This window comes from Lontra canadensis, unplaced genomic scaffold (genome assembly GCF_010015895.1).
Source record: "Lontra canadensis isolate GAN:19392208 unplaced genomic scaffold, GSC_riverotter_1.0 scaffold7, whole genome shotgun sequence".
In the NCBI taxonomy this organism is placed as follows: domain Eukaryota; kingdom Metazoa; phylum Chordata; class Mammalia; order Carnivora; family Mustelidae; genus Lontra; species Lontra canadensis.
In genome coordinates, this window is record NW_022631001.1 from 34882204 (window position 1) to 34906184 (window position 23981).

Below are 23981 nucleotides of genomic sequence, written 5' to 3' on the forward strand. Positions count from 1 at the left end.
ATATACATTGGTATTGGAAAAGGTTTTTCCCCTTGTTTTCCTTATCTGCCTCTGCTGGCTGATCTGTTTTAAATAAGCTTGTCAGCTCCTAGCACGTTGATCAATGGGGCCTTTAGACATGTCTGTAGGTATAGTAGTGTAAAGATCAGGAGGCCTTGTTGCTTGTGTCCCTTAGTTAGGGATTTGCAAGTTAAGACAATCCTTACAGTTCCCTTTCTGGTTCTTCAGGAAACCCAGAAATGGTTGATTTGACTGTGCTGGTGTGGTAATGATACATTTTTAAATATCAGATTTTATTACTTTCAACTGAAAATTACTCAAGTATACTGTCTTCTTGGCTTGTTGACCATTGAGTTACAGTCTTAAAAGGCAAAAGCAAATACCCACAAGAATGTTGATTCTTAAATATGCCACAGTTTTTCCAAAACAAACATATATGGTACTTTCTGTGTTTGGCATATCCATTACGTATGTTTCAGACATAAAAAAGCAGTAATACTAGCTAGGAGAAAATAATATTTTGTGGGATATTTTCATATTTAATCATAGAAAATATGGCTAATTATGATTTTGTTTTTCTTTAAAGATAAATGATGTTTGTTTTAATTTCAGATAGAAAATGCTGCTGAAGAACCTAGAGTTTTATGTATAATACAGGATACTACTAATTCAAAGACAGTGAATGAACGGATCACTTTAAATTTACCAGCTTCTACTCCACTCAGGAAGCTCTTTGAAGATGTGGCCAACAAAGTAGGCTACATAAATGGAACCTTTGATTTAGTGTGGGGAAATGGAATCAATACTGCTGATATGGTAAAAACCTTAGACTTAAAGCATGTTTTCTTAAGCTGCTAATAATATCATAGTCATTATTGTTGTTGTTACTAACAAATATATTAAATCCTGGAACCTTTTTTAATATCATAAGGAAAACCATGATAAATAATTTAAGAGCCTGTGTATAACTCAATAATTGGATCCTTCTTCATCCCTTTGCCTTCATTCCTGATTCAGCATTTGCTTATCTTAAAGTCTGTGTAAGGACATTTTATCAGTTTTTTTGCTCATGTAAAAGGACTGGCATGTTGTGTCAACTATGGAAAATTTTCCAACATTTACTTCATAGGATGTTATTCATTGTGTGTGTGTTTGTTTATTTATTTATTTGTGAGGAAGAGTGGGAAAGCATGTGCATGAGTTGGGAGGAGGGCAGTCAGACAGAGGAAGAGAATCTCACGCAGACTCAGTGCAGAGCCCTACATGGGGCTTGAGGTCTTGACCTGAGATCGTAACCTGAGCTGAAATCAAGAGTTACATGCTTAACCGACTGAGCCACCCAGGTGCCCCTATTCATCTTATATCTTTAAGGGAAAAAAGCAGGATATGGAATCATGTGTATTTTATAATCTAAATTTCAGAAAAGAAGAGAAAAATTTATATAGCAAGAAAAAGGAAAGGAAAGATACACACTCATGTTAATAGTGATTATGTACCAGATAGAGTGGTAGGCACCTGATCAAGAAGGTTGGTGGCATCATGACTTTTGAATCAGAGATCTTACAGTCTCCAATTGTAGAAATGATTGTACTGACAAATAATTACATTAATATATTTTAAATACTATATTATAAGTTTGTTCCAAGTGCAAAGAGAAGACATTGATCACTTTTGCACAGGAGAGTGGCAAAGGACACCACTGAGTTGGATCACATCTGCACTATTGTTGTGCAATCAACTATTCCTGAGAATAGTACTGGAAATAGTATTTTTTATTTCCTGTCTCTCTGTCCAAATTACCCTGCATGTTACTGTTAGAATTGTTTCCAGTCATCTTAAATTGTAGCACTTAGGTCACCTTCCAGTTCAGAAACCTTCAATTAGTGCTCTCTGCCCAGAAATTAAGAAATCAGATTCCTGGGGCGCCTGGGTGGCTCAGTCGTTAATCATCTGCCTTAGGCTCAGATCGTGATCCCGGTGTCCTGGGAGCGAGCTCTGCAGTGGGTTCCCTGCTCCACAGGAAGCCGGCTTCTCCCTCTCCCACTACCCCTGCTTGTATTCCCTCTCTCTTTCTCTCTCTCTGTCAAATAAATAAATAAAATCTTAAAAAAAAAAAAATTAGATTCCCTAGGTTAGCAAGCTTGTAGACAAACTACAATGGGTTCTTTAAGACTTTTGTAATCTCAACTCCCAGATACTGGACTAATTTGTTTTCTTATCACAGATTTCCATGCTTTTCTATCTCCATGTTTTTGCTTATATTACCTTTTTATGTCCTGTGTCATTGCTATTCCTAGTTTTCCAGGAAAAATAGCTCTGATGGGAAATAGAATTGAATGTGTTATGTCTGTGATACTTGGAGAGCAGGTTTTAGTTGGGTCTATAGAAGAATCACAGATGTTTGATGTTGCTTAATTTGCCCTTAAAATCCAAGATATTTTGCTTTCTATTCTATAATATATTTACATTTTTAAAATATGGAGCTAATGCTTTACATTAACCAACTTTTTCCCTCTGAAATTGATTAGTAAAATTGGTAGTCCAACAAAATATGCAAAGAGAAATAATATTTAATCTGAAACTTTGAATATTCCTTGTTATATCACCATGTAACTTCTAATGTTGCCTCCTTTTAAAAAGATAGTTCTGTACTGTCATGTATGTCTCCCCAAGTCTTATTTATCTTTTAAGAATCCATAAATGATGTTTCCTCATGCCACTTTAAAAGTAATTTCTTTGTCCCCCAATTGCATTTTTCTTGTTCTGTGCCACTTAGCCTTCTTTTATTATAGTTGTTACTCATTTGTGTCTTTTCCATGTGGTAGAATGCATGTATTTTGGTGGCTGGGACCTCATAGTATTAATTTTGCATTCTCATAGATAGTCTCCCTAGGCATGCCAAAGATGTGTGTTAAATTAACATCTATAGTAGCTTTAAATGGATCTATGTCATGGGGCACCTGGGTGGCTCATTTGGTTAATTGTCTGCTTTTGGCTCATGTCATGATTCCAGGGTCCTGGGATCGAGCCCCACATCAGATTCCCTGCTCAGTGGGGAGTCTGCTTCTCCCTCTCTCTCTGCCCCTCTCCCTGCTCATGCTCAACTAAATAAATAAAATCTTTCAAAAAAATAGCTGTATATCAGGATTACCTATTTCTCTTTCTTTAGCTATGACTGTTCTCAAGTACTTGACTTCTGTATATTTATTTGCTTACTGTATATTTCTGTGAGTATACTTTTACCTGCTTACTGCACAGTGCTACCTGTATGCTTTGTGAAAACATAACCCACTTAGCTACCCACCACCTCATACACTTAGATATATACATTTGTTGAGGAAAAACACCTATGTATTCCTGCTATATTATCTGTTTTTTTATCAGAATGTAAAGGACCCAAACATACCTTTCCTCCCTTGTGACTTCTCTTCGCTTTTGATTTTCTTTTTTCTTTTCTTTTTTAAATTTAAATTTGGTTAATTAACATACAGTATATTATTAGTTAGAGTTCAGTGATTCATCAGTCCTATATAATACCCAGTGGTCATTATATCATGTGCCCCCTTTTTAATGTCTATCATCCAGTTGCCCCCTTCTCCACCTCCCAGCTTCTGATTTTCTATGTCCCATTTTTCACATGGATTTCTAGATGTGAGCCAGTTAAGAGAGATCATATGTTTATTTTATTTACTTAACACTTATTTTAAACTTACTATGTGCTTAGTATTGTTCTTATACGAGGTTCTATATAAGTACAACCTTATTCAGTCCTTAATAACCACTCTGTGAGGTAGGTTCTATTACAGCCTCATGTCACAGGTAAAGAAACTGAGTCATGGGGAAATGGAATTAACTTGCCCAAAGTCACACAGATAGCAAGTGGCAACATCTTTTACAGTTAGGGTTTTTGTTTTTATTTTTTTGTTGTTAGTACTTACACTTTTATATAATGTTAAGTTCTTAAGAAAGGCATTTCTGTAAAATAAGTCCCCTAAGGAGGCATTCCTCATATCTTGGAAGCATTAAAAACATTCTTTAATATAACAAAACAGTTTTAAAGCAAAAGAATGGGGGGTTCATTTCATCTCTCATTTTTCTCAGCAGTGGACTAGCATGTGGGTGAGTCCCTACTGTGGACTTGGAGCATACAGAGCTCCATCTCTCATCCACCAATCAGAGTGTATGAGAATTGAAATTGCCTTACCAGATAAAAAAGAGTTAGGTAAAGACTACGTATCTTAGATGTTTAATTTTCAGAAGAGTGATGATTTCTGTCCTCCTCATAGCCTCTGAATCATGGCAGTGGATTTGAAATAGATTATCATTTACCTAGGACAGGCTGTTCCTTAAGGAGTCTTTCCGAAAGTGCCCATTTTGGTATATTACATAATTGGTTTGGTTGGATTGCTTAGTGTGTTGCTTATTGGCAAATTCTCATATTCATATATCATGCATGTTTTTACAATTATTAGTTATATAAAATTATCTTTAGCTAGTCTTCATTAAAATCCATTATACAGGGGCGCCTGGGTGGCTCAGTGGGTTAAGCCGCTGCCTTCGGCTCAGGTCATGATCTCAGAGTCCTGGGATCGAGCCCCGCATCGGGCTCTCTGCTCAGCAGGGAGCCTGCTTCCTCCTCTCTCTCTGCCTGCCTCTCTGTCTGCTTGTGATCTCTCTCTGTCAAATAAATAAATAAAATCTTTAAAAAAAAAAAAATCCATTATACACTGTATTGAATATATTTTAGAGAACACAAAAACACAGATGTTTATAATTATTTTTTTGTGTAATACGTACACAAAATTTTGTGTAATTTGTGTAATACGTACATAAAAATTTGTGTAATACTTTACCTTTTTTCTCTCCAGTTTTTTTTAGATGTTGGGAAATGTGCACATCTGGATAACTGTCAGTATATGCACTGTCACTGGGCGTAGCCATTCTAATACATGAGTAAATAAGTTAATTCCAAGTCTAGATTAACAGAATTTATCAGAATCTTTATTAAAAAAAAATAGTGTTTGAGCCCAAGAATTATAGATTCATTTATACATTACTTGTTTTATTATTATAATTAATGTTTCTCATAATCTGAGGTATTTTATTTTATGCCCATAGGCTCCACTGGACCATACCAGTGACAAGTCTCTTCTTGATGCTAATTTTGAGCCAGGAAAGAAGAACTTTCTGCATTTGACAGATAAAGATGGTGAACAGCCTCAAATACTACTGGTAAACTATTTAGAAGCCTTGTATTCATAATTTTTGTGTACTGTCATTATTTGGAAGCAGTATTTAAAGGAAAGAGGAGAGATATAATTTGTGATTTATATATAATTATTTTTCTATTTTATGTTGGCTTGTAAGTGTATATGTTAACATGGTAACAGTCGACATCCATAGCACTGTTGCTTTTGTGTACAGTCTGTTTCTGCATTGGGAACAGGTTGCTGTCTTTGAGACTACCACCATAACAGGGCTGGGTAGATCTAGGATAAGTTAAAACACCACAGAGATCTCCTGCCGTGTTTCAGTGGCCTTCCTTTGGTTAGGCATTTGCTTGGTTGTTGTAAATCCTTGGCAGTTTGCCTAGATTTTTCTGTATTATAGGGTAGGGACAGACCCCCAGTTTTGCTTCCCACCCTCCTTTCTGGAATAACTAGTTTTTCAAGTTACATACTTTATTTCTATTCTTTTAGTTTTTCCTCTGTTTGTATTTCAGTGGGCTTTCCTGTTTAGTTCAGTGGCTCTAGAGATTGTGTAATTTCAGGGTCATTCCTAAAAAAGATTGAGAAAACCTGGTCTGATTTACAGACTGTTTACAGGCTGGGGAAACTAAGGCTCACAGAGTTTATGGACTTCTTCAGAACCCTCTCTTCAATGAAACTTCACTCACAAAAGTTCTCATATGTGATGCTTTTCATGTAGAAGTCTATTGTGAATTAGAATACCTGTCTGGACAGTAGGCAATAATTAAACACAGAGCATCCATACTGAAGTAATACCAGAAATTGCTCTTTCTCATCATTTTTTTTGACATCATGAGAAGATTTTGATTGACACTGAAATATAAATTAGGTATTAATTTAGGGAACTCTAGGTCTCTGATATGGGAATTCATGTTATAAAATGCGTAGTAATTACTGTTCAGCTCCGTCTTAATTGGTTATGCTAATTTTATATCCCTAAATCCTTTTTGACATCTTTCTCATTAATAGCAAGTTTTGTACTAGAAACAGTAGGAAACAATCCATCTTATCCAATACTTAAGTTTGCCCTACCTGCCAGGTCTACTTGGCAAGGATGGTGTAAAAATGAATGACAGACCCTGTCATCAAAGAGTTCACAATGGAATTTTCTCTTCCTCTCATATAAACAAAATTTGAAAGAGAATTAAGGGAAATTGGAAAAATAGGAACTTTGAAAGGAAACACGAGCACCTCTCCAAAGTGTTTTACATTGGGTGTCTTTTGAGCCTTCTTGTAGGAAATGGTGAGGGCATACATTCCTTTGAATGTCTTGGTGGTAATAGTAATACCTTGTGTTGTTTTTTTTTTATTGCCTTAGCAATTAGTATGTGGTTTGTTTGTTTGTTTTCATTGTTTCAGCAACATATGCCATTCAGTAAATAATGGTTATGCTGCATTTTAGGAGGATTCCAGTGCTGGGGATGATAGTGTCCATGACCGGTTTATAGGTCCACTTCCAAGAGAAGGTTCTGTGGGCTCTACCAGTGATTATGTCAGCCAAAACTACTCCTATTCATCTATTTTGAATAAATCAGAAACTGGTAAGATTTATTATTACTACTGTGGTGGTTGTATTTTCATAGAATCATAGGGTGTTCGACCCTGAATAATCTGAGAGATCTCAAGGCTGATCACCTCATTTTATGGATTAGAAAACTGAGACCCAGAGCAAGGTCACTAGTTAACAGAAATAGTTAGAACAATAATGTGGGGGGTGCCTGGGTGGCTCAGTGGGTTAAGCCGCTGCCTTTGGCTCAGGTCATGATCTCAGGGTACTGGGATCGAGCCCCACATCGGGCTCTCTGCTCAGCAGGGAGCTTGCTTCCTCTTCTCTCTCTGCCTGCCTCTCTGCCTGCTTGTGATCTCTCTCTGTCAAATAAATAAATAAAATCTTTAAAAAAAAAAAAAAAGAAGAACAATAATGTGGTTTCTCTTTCCCTCAAGTTGTTGTTTTCACTATATAGTTACTGCCAGTATTTAGTAATAAAGTAAAAAATACTGAATATTGTATTTTGAGGGAAGACTCTTCTCTTTGATAATTTTCTATTTTTAATTTATCCTTAAATTTCTGAAGTTGACTTTGTTTGGAAAGGAATGTTTTCATTTTATCTTTCTGGATTAGGATAGACTGTGGAGGATACTTGCATTTTGAAACAGATGGGCCAAGCATATTTTATTAGACCTACTGTGCCATCTTTTAGTTTAATCTAACATAGGTTTGAAATTAATCATACAATTTAAATATTCCTGTTAACTTTTTTCTGAACATTATTAAACCTAGGTGTTTGAATTTTTTCAATTTATTGAGCAGTGAAATTGTTTTATTTATGTAAAGGTTTATTCCTTTACATGTAAGATTGGTTAATTGCCTGAATATAATGTGGTTACTTCTAAATAACATTTGATCTCATAGCAAACTTTTGCAGTCGATAGTATTATTCATATTAAAAGAAGTGGAACCTGGGTTCTGAGAAGCCTTCGATTTCACAGCTGGTACTGCTATGTGCAACTGCAGAACCTCTACTCTTAGAACTTTTAAGTGTTATATGCAGGTATTTAGTATATAAACAAAACTATAACATTACGTTGCAAATTTTGTCCTAATGTGATCTGTGGTCTTATATTTACTGTATTTGTCATTAAAATGTAGATAATTTACTCATAGCTGATCATTTGTACAGGCTTACCACTACATTTGTTTTGGAAATACCAGTAAGGGCTGGCTATATTTGGTATTTAGGATCATTTATATCAATAAAACTTTGTACAGTCAAGTGCCAGGAATAAAAGAGAATGCAGAATTATCTTCTGTTTCAGATAATAGGAGGTAATAAAGCTATTCATTATTATACTGTCTAGAGAAGTGATTCTCAAATTTTTATTTCTTGAAAAATAATTTGGAGATACTTGTTAAAAATGTGGGTTCTGAGGCATTATTTCCCAAAATATTGATTGGATAAATTACATTTTGTTTCAAATAAGCACCCTAGATTATTCTGAGATAGTTGGAATATTTTGAGAAAGTTCCAGGTTTAACAAATCAGGATTCTTGAACTATTTGCTTTGTATCCTGACAACCAATTCAGTCCTTTATGTAGGAGTATTTATAGAATTCCTACTTTGTGGTATATACTCTGTGGCTCTATGATGTCTCTAAATTCCTAGAGACTGACTCATACTTTAAAAAGTTCTTTCTCTGATTATACAAATGTAATACATACTCACTGTCATACTTTAAAATGAAGAAAGTGAAAGTCACTGACAGTAGTACTAACAGAAACTACTTACAGCGGTTTTGCTTATTTCTGTTTTATCTTTGCTCCATATATTTTTTCTTGAGAAAATGGGGTATCACATGTTTTGGGCATTTTTTATTATGCATTTTTTCCTTAATACTATATGATAAGCATTTTTCAATGCTGTTAAATAGTTTTTTAATATAGGGTTTCAAATGACTGAAAAACTATTTCACGTATAGTTTAGCTGTTTAAGCAAATTATTACGGATGTTATGATGAACACTCTTGTACATAAGTTTTTTATTTTTATCTCTGATTATTTCCTTAGGATAAGGAAATACTTAATTACTAAATTGAAATTCATTTAAAACAATTTTTAGAGGTCTTTGTTTTAAATTGCCATTTAATCGTAGCCTTCATTCCTGATAATTGTTTCTCATACACCTCTACTCCACTCCTTTTTCCTACCTGTACAATTTTCTCCAGTTTTCTAGTGGTACTGTCTTTCTGAATTAAAGTAGTCTATAAGTATCCAAAGGAGTTGTGGTTTAAACATAATTTTGTTAGTGACTATTGAATTTGCATTTTCCTTAAATTACTGTGTATCTTGGCACCATGTACAAAATGTTGTCATGATTTTGACTTGGCTCTAAGGAACACATTTCTCCATAATGCTGGAGGTTTGGGGATTTCTTTCCTGTGTCCCTTGCCTACCAAATCCCCCTGGGATAGCCAGCCACTGTTGATAGGAGGTAGTGTAGGGGCGGGTAGGGGTTGGGTATTGTGTATGTGAACATAAAGCAGATTGAAGGCTAATGTGAACTTGCAGGTGATTAGAAACTATGTAACTAGGGTGTTTCCATTATCTGAATCCTTGATAACTATTCTTGGCCAGTTTCTTTAGCAGTTCTTTTATTTTACCAGCTCTAGGAGTTGACCTTTTGCATTCTGCATTCTTGATTTGGCCTAATTGATGGTTACTTCATTACCTGCAGGTTCTGTTTAGGATTTCTTTCCACATGTGCCACTTGCAGAGTGACATGTTTTCACCTTCTTCTCCCTTAGGGGCTCACACTTACAATATTGACTCACAGCTATTTCAGATATAGGACCTGTTTGATAACAGTTGTCATTTGAAGTTCTTTGATTTAATGACTAAAGATTTCTATTACTCAGTAGCACTTTTATTAGTATCACTGAAATCTTCATAGTTTTGGCAAATAGTACCTTTATGTGGAACTCTGTTCATTCTGTGCAGATGTGGTACTAAATCAAGTACACATAACCATAGTTTTTTTCTATATGATTTTTATTTCTAATGAGAAAATAAAGAGCATTGGTAATAATTAAGTGCTCCCTCTTTTTCTTAAACCCTCTTCTACCACCCCCTTTTTTAAGCCCAGGGAAGGGAAACAAGGTCACACATGAATGATACATGATTGGTTTATAGGTATACAAAAGACAGTAATAGCATTCATCCTGATTGTTGAGGGATTGGGGGAAGGAGATGGAGAAGTGGAAATTCCAGGCATTCTCAGCCAAAAAGCCAAAAATTTATAAAGATATAGACCAATAAGCCTGGTCTCGTGGCCAAAACACTATTGTTCTTGTGGAAGAGTCTGTTTAAATGACCTAAGAATGAAATAATGCTTTATTATTAATAATCAGGGCATACACCATGGAGATTTGCATTACCTGTATGTCATATGCATTTTCCCCTTAAGTGCACCTGCTGCTGTGCTAAGTAGTAGAGCAATAAATCAGATTTGATCCCTCCACTCACAGTCTGATGGGGAAGACACGTAAGTAAATAGGTCTTTACAGAACAGTGAGCTGAAGGCTCCAATATGGATTAAGGACAGGGTGCCAAGGAACAACTCAGGAGGGGGATGGTTAGGTGTTGTCAGAGTTTATAATTCTATAACAATGTGTACAGCAGAATAGACACAGTAGGTTTTTTAGATTTTTTTTTTTTTGAGAGGGAGAGAATCTTAAGCAGGCTCCATGCCCAGTGTGGAACCCGATGCAGGGCTCCATCTCACAATCCTGAGATCGTGACCTATGCCAAAAGCAAAAGTTGGACACTTAACTGACTAAGTCACCCAGGTGCCCTGATAAACACAGTATTAAATATGAAAGGCATTAGAAATTAAAACTTGAACCTTAGTCCTAAGTGAAAAGTGGGGGTAGGTACTTGATCTCTTCTTAGAACCATACAGATAACATGGAATCTGTTCCTTTTTTCCACAACTGACCAAGGCTTATCATGCATACTTGTCCTTTCATTACTCTTGGCAATAGAGTTATCTGTGGAGTCTAGCATTTCTCAAGACATTTTGATAATTGGGGAATTGAGAAAAGTATTTTGAAAAGCTTCAGTGAACACCTTCAGCATCTGTTGAGAAAAGATTTAAGGCTTTTTTTGGGGGGGAAGGGTACCCAAGTCATTCAGTATTAAGTGGGAGTATATAAGTTTAATTATTACGCAGTGTTTACCACATTTTGCTCATGTCATGCGGTATAACTAAAATGATGAGACTGATTTGTTTGGTGTATGTGTGTCTCATAAACTGGGCCTGAAATCTACTTCAAAAGAGAAATTCCAAAAATGTTCTCAACAGTGGTAGCCATATCCAATCAGATATATAAAGCTAAGTAATTTTAATCATTGAATTTTAAGTTCCTATAAGCTTCTCCTTTTTTCCTTCCTCCCTACCCCACTCCCTCTCTCTATTCTTCCCTATTTCTGATTTCTCTTACTTTATAGTCACTCTTTGCATAGTGTGCTGATGTTTAGAATCTCATACTTCATGGGCTTATTAAAATAGAGGAAGTCATTCTGAGTTTTATATGATGAATTTATCTCATGTTATTAATTCTTGGCATGAATTGGTTTATAGACCCTGATAGCATGGGTAGCTGGTTCAGTTCGGTTTTGGGTATGTGATAAGTAAAGCAAATGTGTTTATACCTTTCCATTTTAATTAACAGTGTATCAATTTGGGGAACAAAGATTATTTTTAAATCAAGCAAACATACTATATTGAAATACTCCTCTTTAAATTTTACTAAATGCTATATAATATCCGTGCATATCTCTGGACATTTAACCAAATATACTCACTTTTTCTGAGAAACAAGGTTTACATACTACACATTTTAGAAAAAGGGGTCTTTCTTACTGCTTTTGAAGAAACTAAAATAATTTCCAAGTAACCTTAACCTCTCAATTTTTACTGTGCATTAAATTCTTAATAAGTTTTCTTTTTGTTATTTTAATGTAAATGCTGATTTTGTATGTATTTGTGTTTTGTTTTTAAAGGATACGTGGGATTAGTAAACCAAGCAATGACTTGCTATTTGAATAGCCTTTTGCAGACACTTTTTATGACTCCTGAATTTAGGAATGCATTATATAAGTGAGTATTCAAAAAAAATTTATAAATAAAATTGATTTAAGAACGAAAGTATAGGGGCACCTGGGTGGCTCAGTGGGTTGGGCCTCTGCCTCCTGCCATGGTCTCAGGGTCCTGGGATCAAGCTCCGCATCAGGCTCTCTGCTCAGCACGGCACCTGCTTCCACCTCTCTCTCTGCCTGCCTCTGCCTACTTGTGATCTCTCTCTTTGTCAAATAAATAAATAAAATCTTAAAAAAAAATAAAGTATAGGTTTTAACTAATCTAATTTACCTTCTTGTATCTATTTATTTATGGGTATTTCTCACTTCATAAGACATCTTGAATAGTATGTAAGAAAAAGATCTTATAAGAGACTGACATACGAAAAATTTGTAGAGAGAACCAGAAGTGCATAGACCAGCAAAAGATAAAATTAGTAAGATTTACAGTTGGGATTACTTACTGTATTAAAGCTTTCACTCACTTACAGCTTTAACATCTTTATAAAGCAATATGTTACCTGCTTTCTGAGATAATCTCAATATATGAACCATATTCTTTCCTTTCACTTCTTAATTTAAGAAACAAAGTTGTCTTTTTAAACTTAGTTTCTAATTAAAATGTAATGCAGCTTTCCTTTGGGGGTGTGTGTGTGTGTGTGTGTGTGTGTGTGTGTGTGTGTAAGTGTCTATGTGTGTAAAAGATGGCATATATATATACCAGGTACTTTAAAATGCTCTATGAAGGAAATCCATATTTAACTAAACCCTAAAAGTCAGTTATTTTTATGAATATCTTACTGTATTACATTTAATACACTCTTGTTTTGTATGTTTTCTTTAAGGTATGCATAACTTATTTTTTAAAGACATTTTAAAGTACACATTAACTGATTTTTCCTTTTTTGTGTGTTACTCTTGAATAACATCCTTGAAATTACTGTGAATATGTATTTAAAGTGTTTTTGGAACTTTGAATATTGGTTGTGTTGCTCAAACAACATTATATTATCAGCCCATTCATATGGAAGCTCATCATCCAAATTTACTTGTGAACGTAGACATTATAATGAATCCCCTTGTACCCATCACCCAGCTTTTGAATATTATCAACTCATGATCAGTCCTTTTTATCTAATATCCTCTATTCTAATTATTTGGAAGCACACTCCCATTGAATCATCTATAAATATATCTCAGATCAGGGCTAATAAGGTTTCCCTGATTGCCTCATTTTTTTTTTTTAAACAATCTGTTCAAATCAGGAACCACACAGGAGCCGTACAGTGCAACTGACTGATAACATTCTTAATCTACTTAACCTATTTTTAATTCCCTTCCATCTTTTTTCCCCTTGCAATTAATTCCTTGAAAATACATATATTGGGGGCACCTGGGTGGCTCAGTGGGTTAAATAAAGCCTCTGTCTTCGGCTCAAGTCATGATCTCAGGGTCCTGGAATCGAGCCCCACGTGGGACTATCTTCTCAGCAGGGAGCCTGCTTCCTCCTCTCTCTCTGCCTGCCTCTCTGCCTACTTGTGATCCCTCTCTGTCAAATAAATCTTTTAAAATTTTTTAAAAATCTTTTAAAAAAAATGAAAATACATATATTGAAAACTGACATCCTTTCTCCTGCAGTTTTTTTGGATTTTGATACTTGAATGCTATAGTGTCATTTACTATTGTTCTGTTACCTCTATTTTTATGAATTAATAATTAGGACAAGAGTCTTGATCAAATTCAAATTCTTTGATTACTTTTATTTTTTTTTTTAAAGATTTTATTTATTTATTTGACAGACAGAGATCACAAGTAGGCAGAGAGACAGGCAGAGAGAGAGGCAGAGAGAGAGGAAGGGAAGCAGGCTCCCGGCCAAGCAGAGAGCCCAATGGGGGGCTCGATCCCAGGACCCTGGGATCATGACCTGAGCCGAAGGCAGAGGCTTTAACCCACTGAGCCACCCAGGCGCCCCGCAAATTCTTTGATTACTTTTAGATGAGCTTTGCCTTTCATTAGTGTTGAATGCCTTTTCTTGTTAAAGTCTAAAATTCTTCTGAATTTATGAATTAGGGAAGGACTACTCTTTTATTAAATAATTGCTTCAGTTAATATCCAAATCCTGTATAACCCCAGAGTTAAGGTCTTAACATTATTATGATGTTAATATTAATGCTGCCTTAAAGAATAAAAATATTTTATGAATAATTTTCATATTATTTCAATTTTATTTTAATAGGTGGGAATTTGAAGAATCTGAAGAAGACCCAGTGACAAGTATCCCATACCAACTCCAAAGGCTTTTTGTTTTGTTACAGACCAGCAAAAAGAGAGCAATTGAAACCACAGATGTTACAAGGAGCTTTGGATGGGATAGTAGTGAGGGTACTAATTCTCTTATAATGATTAGTGTTTCTAATATTCAAAGGAATTCTGGGAGACAGTATTATAAACAAAATATATTAATAGCTTAATTAACTTTACCATAAACCTTCTCATTGCCTTTTGCTTAGATTTAAAAATAATTTATTTTTTAAACTTAAGCACCAGGGGTAAATTTTTGATCAACTAAAATTTTCTTGTAAAGTAAGTTTGGTTAAATTATTTTTGTGTACTTAAATTAAAATTTTTAGTTTGTTGTTCTAGATTTTTCTTAACATATTTCTTAACTCTATAGTGAAACATAACAAAAATAACAAATAATAGCATCATAAAGCATATGTTACTTATAAAATACTAAGATTGCTTGATCTTTTCCTTGTGATTACCTTTTCATGACTGTAATGTATAGTGTGTGTTCTTTTTTAAATTTAGAATTATTTTGTGTAGACTTTTTCATGTTTTTGACAATTTGCTTTTAAACAACAAATTAATGTTTCATTACACTTAATGTATTGCTGTTTTTAATTAAATTTTATCTTAAAATAGCTTGGCAGCAGCATGATGTACAAGAACTGTGCAGAGTCATGTTTGATGCTTTGGAACAGAAATGGAAACAAACAGAACAGGTAATTGATCTCAGATTGAAGGGAATGTTTTATAATAAATCATTCATAAGTAACTTTTATTCTTTTGAAATGTTTTAAAACTCTGGCATTCAGTTGTTAAAGTACTGAATGGGGAATTGAAAGTACTAGGTTCCCTTGGGGCGCCTGGGTGGCTCAGTGGGTTAAAGCCTCTGCCTTCGGCTCAGGTCGTGCGTGATCCCAGGGTCCTGGGATCGAGCCCCGCATCGGGCTCTCTGCTCAGCAGGGAGCCTGCATCCTCCTCTCTCTCTGTCTGTTTCTCTGCCTACTTGTGATCTCTGTCTGTCAAATAAATAAATAAAATCTTTAAAAAAAAAAAAAAAGGGCGCCTGGGTGGCTCAGGGGATTAAGCCTCTGCCTTCGGCTCAGGTCATGATCTCAGGGTCCTGGGATCGAGTCCCGCATCAGGCTCTCTGCTCAGCAGGGAGCCTGCTTCTCCCTCTCTCTGCCTGCCTCTCTGCCTACTTGTGATCTCTGTCTGTCGAATAAATAAATAAAATCTTAAAAAAAAAAAAAGAAAGTACTAGGTTCTCAGTTGGCCATTAACTGAGTCATACAGATCCTCATTAAACCATGCTAGACCTCAGTTTCCTCATCTTTAAAATAAGGAAGTTGGTTTCTATGGTTTAGATGGTCTCTTTTTAATTGAAAACTGTATAATTCATATATAAATATATATATAATGTGTATGTGTGATTTGGGGGGATGATTTTTGAACAGTATTTTCAGATATTTACCAAGTAAATTACAGGTATTATAATCTATAGCAGATTAAGTATAGTTGAATATTACCTTCATTTTGACCAAGGAGATATGCTTTTGACATTTAGGATTCCTATTAATCTGACTTTGTTCTTTTTCCCATAGGAAAAGAGCAGGTTAGAATTGGGAAGAGCATTCAATATATCATTGTGGGATGGAGAGTAAGGCTTAACTGGGTGGGTCTGAGAACTCAGTAAAGAGGAGGGTTTATAGTGGCTCTAATGATAAGGATGGGGTTGGAATCACAGGCATAAAAAAGGAGGAAGAATCTGGAAGATAGCCTAGAGAGTCTGCTCTCGGATTGGAATTATGATGATGGCTTGGGCCAGAGTTTTCAAACTGTAGGTTGTCATCCATTCGTATGTTATGAAATCAGTTTAGTCAGTCTATATCAGCACTTAAAAAAAATGGAATAGTATAGGAAAGTATAAGAGAATAGCACAAAAGTAAGGGTATTATTTTGTGCTAATTTTTTTATAGTTGGATATACTGTGTTGAGATACACATTATTTTCTTACTGGGTTGTTACCAGATCTGTTTAAAAAATACTGCTTTGAACCACTTAAAAATGCCCCCTTATGGGGTGCCTTGGTGGCTCAGTCGTTAAGCATCTGCCTTTGGCTCAGGTCATGATCCCAGGGTCCTGGGATCAAGCCCCGCATCAGGCTCCCTATTCGGTGGGAAGCCTGCTTCTCCCTCTCCCGCTCCTCCTGCTTGTGTTCCCTCTCTTGCTGTGTCTCTCTCTATCAAATAAATAAATAAAATCTTAAAATAAAAAAAAAAGAAATGCCCTCTAAGATGCAGAAGATATAATCAAATATGATGGAAGCAGATGAATGAAGAAGGCTTCATTAAATAAATGGCGGTAGTATAGACAATGACGATGGATCTTAGTTTGAAGGCTTATAAGCCCTAGAAAGTTCAAGAGAGAGAAATTTATGAAAGGTAAATTGTAATACACTTTACTTCTTTTCCATTCTTACTTAAGAGATCTTGAAAAAAAAATTAAGTTTACTTAGTAACTTTATGTATATGGTATTAGGGGCTATTCCTTCATAGGTCTGAAGTTACTCTTACCCTTTTTATGTCCCTCTTTGGGTCAACAATTCCACTGAAAGATCCAACTGGGGCATTCCTTTTGCATTCCCAAATTTTGGTAAAAGAAATTTGAGGTGAGACATTCACTTGGAGGGTCCTTACTAAAGGAATTACCTATCTTTTTTGGGACAGAAGCCCAAGTTTGCTAAGTTTGGGGACTTAGTGAGAGATCCATTCTTTTAAATGAGGATATTTTGATGGAGATAGAATTTTTTAAAAATGTCTATACCTTTTTAAAGAAAATTTGCAGTATAATGTTTCCCCTTAAAATTGTTTTATGTCTATTACTGAAAGTTAAAAAGTTTTATTTGCACCTTGAGCTAGAAGATAGGATTATAGGAATCAGAATATAGTATTGTGAGAGTAGTGGTATGCATGTATAAAGCTATAAAACTAGCTGGTTAGTTAGTTATGTAATTATCAACATGCCTAAAGTGATAGATGAAATGTATTCTCAACCTAATGAAAAGATAATATGAAGCTTAATAGTATAATAGTATAATAAATCGATTTCAACAAACCATTTTATTAGTGGGGTTTTTAGTGATAAGAGAATTGAACTAGTTAATTTTTGTACATTGATTCTTAAATTAGTATTAATCTAATTTTTTTGATGTTTAATTTTTGTCAAGCCTTCATTTTTAAAATAGAATTTTAGATAAATCTTAAAGCTTTCTAAAACTTAAGCAGTAAAGAATGAGTAGCCTTTGAAACTTATCTTTAAAAGCAGGAATTATTGTGTTTTTGTGTATTTTAAAAATAATTTTTAAGGAACACTTTTTAATATTCTTATTTTTAGGCTGATCTTATAAATGAACTATATCAAGGCAAGCTGAAGGACTACGTGAGGTGTCTGGAATGTGGTTATGAGGGCTGGAGAATCGACACGTACCTTGATATTCCGTTGGTCATCCGGCCTTATGGGTCCAGTCAAGCATTTGCTAGTGTGGTGTGTACCTTTCAGCTGACTGCTTGTGTATCCCTACACAGAATACATAATAGCACAGTGGTATAATCTGTTGTAAGGTAAGTATCATCCTAGATACACCTTCTTGGGTTGTTAGTAATTCCTGCACTTAAACTAGCAAGATCTAGAAGATTTTTGACCCTTCAGTGAGTCCTAATAGTGCATGTATAAAAGGGAAATTGAATGCAAATGTACTGCTTCATGGTTCAGAATTTTATTCTCTCTGATAGATGACTAGATTGTTTCACTTTATCCTTTTTTTTTCTTCTAACCTCTAAAGAGTCCGTTTTATAAATACTCTTTTGTGACCATTTTTTGTATTGGAAAATACTTTTTGTTTTGTGTATATTCCATATATATATATATTTTAAAGATTTTATTTATTAGCACATGAGAAGGGGGTTGAGGGGACAGAGGGAGAGGGAGAAGCAGACTCCCCACCAAGCAAGGAGCCCAACGAGGGGCTTGATCACAGAACTCTGAGATCATGACCTGAGCCAAAGGCAGACACTTAACTGACAGCCGCCCGGATGTCCTGTTTCATATATTTTTTATTTTTATTTTTTTCAAAGATTTTATTTATTTATTTGACAGAGATCACAAGTAGGCAGAGAGGCAGGCAGAAAGGGGGGATGGTGGGCACAGAGAGAAGCAGGCTCCCCTCTGAGCAGAAAGCCCAATATGGGACTTGATCCCAGGACCCTAGGATCATGACCCAAGCCGAAGGCAGCGGCTTAACCCACTGAGCCACCCAGGAGCCCCATCATATATTTTTTAAATTGGAAAAATAACCTCTGGTTTTTAGGATAAACAGGCCACATTTTTTAAAGGAACATCCTTATTCTAAAATTTAATTTAAAAACCATGCATCATAGAAGTACAGTAATTTGAAGAATCTGATATAAATTAGTTAATTGATTAATTAAAAATAAGCTTAATTATATACTGAGAATACAACTGGGAGATTAAGGTTTTCTCATTGTCTTATCCATTCTTCAATTGGTTTTTGATCATTTTGTTGTTGCATTTTATTGTATTTACTGATACAAAAGGAGAGCCATGGAGAAAGTTGATTTTGAAAATTACAGTGTTCAGAAACATTTATTCTGAATTTATTATGAGCCAGGGGACACTTTCAGGGCTATATTGTTTTGGGCCTCATTTATGTTGTTACCAAGCTGATGCTGGCTTGTAGCTGAAATCAGTGATTTTAAAGCTACTCCACACTTTATCCTCTGTAATAGTGCTTCCAAGATGGTTTGGTCCTCTGGCCCCTCGGACAGTTGTTTCCCTTTGCTTTTCTCTGTACTTTCATATGACTTTCAAGAAGTAATTGATAAGAAGTTATGGAATCAGTCGGTGGGAATCCAAGTAGAAGACCTTTTTTTTTTTTTTTTAATTGTTTAAGGTAGGAGGGGCATATTAAAAAATTATTAACATTTGTCTTTCAATGACTTATTTCCTAACTCTTTTTTTTTTTTTAATTTATTTGACAGACAGAGATCACAAGTAGGCAGAGAGGCAGGCAGAGAGAGAGGGAAGTAGGCTTCCCGCTGAGCAGAGAGCCTGATGTGGAGCTCAATCCCAGGAGTCTGAGATCATGACCTGAGCTGAAGGCAGAGGCTTTAACCCACTGAGCCACCCAGGTGCCCCTTCCTAACTCATTTTTAAATATTGCCACCACTTCTTCTTCTTCTTCTTCTTTTTTTTTTAAGATTTTATTTATTTATTTGACACACACAGCGAGAGAGGGAACACAACAGGGGAAGTGGTAGAGGGAGAAGCAGGCTTCCCGCTGAGCAGGGAACAGGACTCGAGGCTGGATCCCAGGACCCTGGGATCATGACCTGAACCGAAGGCAGACGCTTAATGACTGAGCCACCCAGGTGCCCCTAAATATTGGCACTTCTTTAGCAAAATACACTAGGGAAATATTTGGTAGTCCCAGATGATAAAGATGATGTTTTCTGCTTTGGTTATGAAAGTATTTTTTATGAAAGCTTTTTCATGTATACATTCAGTTTAATGTTTTTACGTATTAATTGAGTGTTGAGGAGGCTAATGTTATTTGTTTTGTTTTGTTGGGATACTGTATTTGAGTAATCAAGTCCAGTTGCTTAGCTAAATCTTTGTGTCCTCATTTTCTCGCCTGCTGAATTACCACCACTCTCTCAACTACATTATAGATTCAGCAGTGAGGCACTTTGGAGGATACTTCTGGAGAAGTGAAAAAAGACACATTTCCAAATGGAGTTCTCCAAAGGTGGTGTCCTCCACTGATACATGAATGGTGGTGGTAGTGATGGTGGTGGTGATTCAGTGGGAATTGGAGGTTACAGCTATGACGCAGTATGTAAGCAAGTTTATATAACACACATGCGCTAATAGGGCTTGCAGAAGGGCACTTAAAACTTGCTAGACTTTGCTGGAATCTCTTTGGGGAAATTACAGCAGGTGAACTACCCAAGATAGGGGTTCTAAGGAGGATACTACCTTCAGAGAACTTTAGTTAGAGGTAAGTGAATTCCCATTATTTTCTGAATTCTAAACCTATAACCTTCGTTTCTTAATCTACAGAAATCATCACACAACATCTAAAATTAGTTTTATATCACTGCTTGCCATTGTGTATTTTGTTAATTCTGTGTGTTTTAAAAAGAATTAAGTATAAATGTGGATTATAAAAATCTGGTTGAATATCATTCAGACTACATATAATATTTTGCTTAATTTGACTTGAACTCTTTTAAAATTTATTTTCCTACTTTTATTCATGGACTCTGGTATATTTGTCTTACTGGATATGCGCACACACATAAACACATGTACGTACCTACACATGCAACACTGATAATTCTGTGTTCAATTTACTATGCATTCTTTCAGTGAGCCACAATATAATAGATATGTGTATATAGTGAGGTTAACACATGATGCTTAATTTCAGGCAATTAAGTGCAAGGTTCTATTAAAAATTAAAGTTTTATTAACCTTCATCTGCAACATCCAATTTCTAGACTTGTTTTATCTTTGTGTTCAAATAAATTAACTTGAGTAATATTTAAGCTTAAAATACGAATGGAAATAGCATTTAGCTAATTTGTCAGTATGACATTTGTAATAAATGTTTATGGTCATCTTTCAGCATGACTGATAGCAGACTGCTTTTTTAATGAGTGCTAGGAATCGCCTACAGTTTTTAAAAAAGCTTTTCATAATTTGTTCATTGAATTATTTTTTAGTCATTATAGCTATGCTGATTATTAAATTTCTGGTCTTCATTTTACCTGGCCATGTAGGGGATCAGTGTTTAAGGGCTCTTTTGGCACCCTCTTACCTCTCAGACTGATTTCTATTTAACACTCATCTCCAACAGGATTTAATAGAAGGTTAAGAGAAGGCTTCTTTGATTAAATTTGGGAAACAGTGCAACTGTAATCCTCTTTGGGAAATTCGCTATGCATATTTTATTTTAAATGCCCTGAGGATTCCTGTAGTAGAGAAATTTCCTTAACTATGCTTAACCTAACATTTTTTTTCCTCTGGGATATTTGTGACTATTTTAAGGGATACTAGGATTCTGAGGAACTATTGTGGAAAGCTCTGCACTAGAATAGGTGATTTAAGGATTATCTCTACTTTGTTACATAACTGTTTATGTCCTTGGGAGGTTGAGGGTGAGTGACAATACTAAATCATGTGTTATAATTTACTCTTGTTTTACATATCTCCTTAATCCTGAAAAATTAATGTCGGCTGAAAAATTCCTTTTAGTGACCTTTAAAAAAAATTGTTCCTAATGATTTGTGAGGTAACTGGAACCTTTTATTTTCATTGATTAGAGCTGTCTAAACCAATCTCTCTGAATTTCATGATCAAAGAAACCTTGACTCTGCTTATTGCCAACCACATTTGAGAATATATTTTTATAATGCGATAGTTTTAAATACATGCTAGCGATACATAAAAAGTAGAAGTATAATTTTTATCGGTTAACTATGAAAGCATATTTCACAAATTAAAAATAGTATAACTCACATTTGGCATTAACTAAGGAAGAGCTTTTCTATTTATCCGTAAATTTTAGACACTATCTTTTTATTACTATCTTTTGTTATATAACATACTTATTGAGTTGCCTACTTTGTGCAGTGGACACTGTAATAGACCATTTTTTCTTAGTATATTTTTCATTCTATTAGGTAAGTACATTTAAATATCTTTATTATCACAAAATGTGTTCAAAAGTCTGAAATTGGGTTTAGCTATTTCATTCCATTTAGTGTCTTTAGAAAAAACAGATTATATGAAATACATCTGTTCCCTAAGTAAACATGGTTTAATGATTATTTTAAAGTTTTAAATGAAAAATTGTTTAATTCATAAGTCTTTGTGAAATCATAAGCATTTCAAGTATTTGGTATGCACAAGTTTATATCATAGGTTCTACCCTGAATTAACAGATAACTTGGACATTCTTAAACGTCCGGCTTAGCCACATAATTCATTTGGATGGTGGAGTGGTCTATATTTGTCCAAATACGTAAGCATCACGTAAAGAAAGATCTCTTCCACAGACTCTACCCTCATTTTTCCAGGAATTTATATGGTTGGACATAGTGGGAACCAGTTTAAAAAGTGGGGACTTCTGCTTTCAGGAAGATGGAGTAGATGTACATTGCCCCATTCCTCCTGCTAAAACAACTGAAAGTTGAACATTATATATATAATAAAACATAAGAAGACTCTGAAAGGTGGAGAAAAGGCATAAAGACTAGGGATCTCAGGACTCAAGGAATGACATGGGGTGAGTTCCCTGGGTTTTCTTTTTGCCTAATGTAGCCCAAACTTAGAGCTGAAGAAGCTGGAAATAGCAACAGGCATAGACTGAAAAACCTGATGTCTCCAGCCAAAAGACCAGGAAAGGGACAGCCTAGCAGGGCAGAAAACTTTCAGATGTTATCCATTCCATTCTAGCCAAAGACCACAGAAAGACGTGGCCCCATCTCAACGCATGCCAGCCAAGACTGAGTGGTGAGCCTAGACTTCTATTCATGAAGTTGTAACTGGGCTTTCCAGCCCCCTGCCTGGGTGGTTTCAGAGAAGGCTGAGTAGCTAGCCAGGAGGTTCATCCCTGCTAGGCAGTAACAAACTTTCCCACTACTGCTTTCCTGTTCACCTGGTTCACTGTCATTAGAGACACATGGGGAGTCTCACCTTCATTCCCATCTCATAGTAAGGAAATGCTTCTTTCTGTCCCCATTAATGTCAAAAGAGACCTAGTGAAGAATCAGGACTTTTGCCATCTTTGAACAGTAAGGAGACAACCCCCCTCCTACTTATGATGTCAGTGGAGGCTATCAGGGGAGCTCTAATGAGACATTCCTGCCCCTCACAGCCAAGATGATATCAGCAGAGGCCTACTGAGAAGCCAGAATGTCAACTCTTGTCTAACACGTAATGAAGAGACACTCATCTCAGATGTTAGCAGAGGCCAAGTAGGAAAACCTGGACTTCTCCTCCCACTGGTAGTAATGAAGCAGGAAATTTTGTCAAAGAAAGCCAGTAAACCAGAAGATTCAAATAGGGCTCTAGAATCTCAAAATACCCCAAATTTCCAGGTTTCAATAGAAAACAAAACCAAAAATACTCTATGTACTGAGAACCAGTAAAATCTCATTTTGAATTAAAGAAGAGACATTCAGTGGATATGAACACCAAAATGACAGATGTTAGAATTTATGACAAATATTTTAAAGCGGTCATCATAGAAATACTTCAGTGGGAGATCCCAAGCCCATTTAAAACAAATGAGAAAATAGAAAACTCTCAGGGAAGAAATAAAAAGGAAAGTAAAATGGGAAATTAGAACTGAAAAATACAATACCAAAGTGAAAAACTTGATGGATAGGCTCAACAGTGGAATGGAGGAGACAGCAGAAAGAATCCCTGAACTTGAAGATAGAATACTAGAAATTACCCATTGTAAGCAGCAGAGAGAAAACAGACTGGAGAAAAGTTTTTCAGAAGTTCTCAGGACCTTTCGGACTATAAAAAAAGATCTAAGATTTGTGTCTTTGGGAGTCCTGGAAGCAGAGGAAAAAGAAGGCAGAGCTGGAAAAATTTCCCAAATCTGGCAAAAGGCATAAAGCTATAGATCCAAGAAGCTGAGTATACGCCATATAGGATAAGCTAGAATCATTCTGCATCACTCCGATTATAGTCAAACTTCTGAAAACCGAAGACA

The 23981-nt window shown here is 35.4% G+C and overlaps 1 protein-coding gene across 4 annotated transcripts in view; it reads left to right on the forward strand.

Moving 5' to 3' along the window:
* Positions 1–23981, forward strand: part of USP47 (ubiquitin specific peptidase 47) — a 110677-nt gene that overhangs the window by 43853 nt on the left and 42843 nt on the right. For 3 of the 4 annotated variants that reach the window (XM_032853480.1, XM_032853481.1, XM_032853482.1), the window contains 7 exons: positions 613–816; positions 5119–5232; positions 6652–6790; positions 11810–11906; positions 14121–14266; positions 14810–14889; positions 17567–17716. In XM_032853480.1, the coding sequence (XP_032709371.1) occupies positions 613–816; positions 5119–5232; positions 6652–6790; positions 11810–11906; positions 14121–14266; positions 14810–14889; positions 17567–17716 (930 nt within the window). The remainder of the gene's footprint in view (positions 1–612; positions 817–5118; positions 5233–6651; positions 6791–11809; positions 11907–14120; positions 14267–14809; positions 14890–17566; positions 17717–23981) is intronic. The other variant, XM_032853483.1, reaches the window with a different exon arrangement.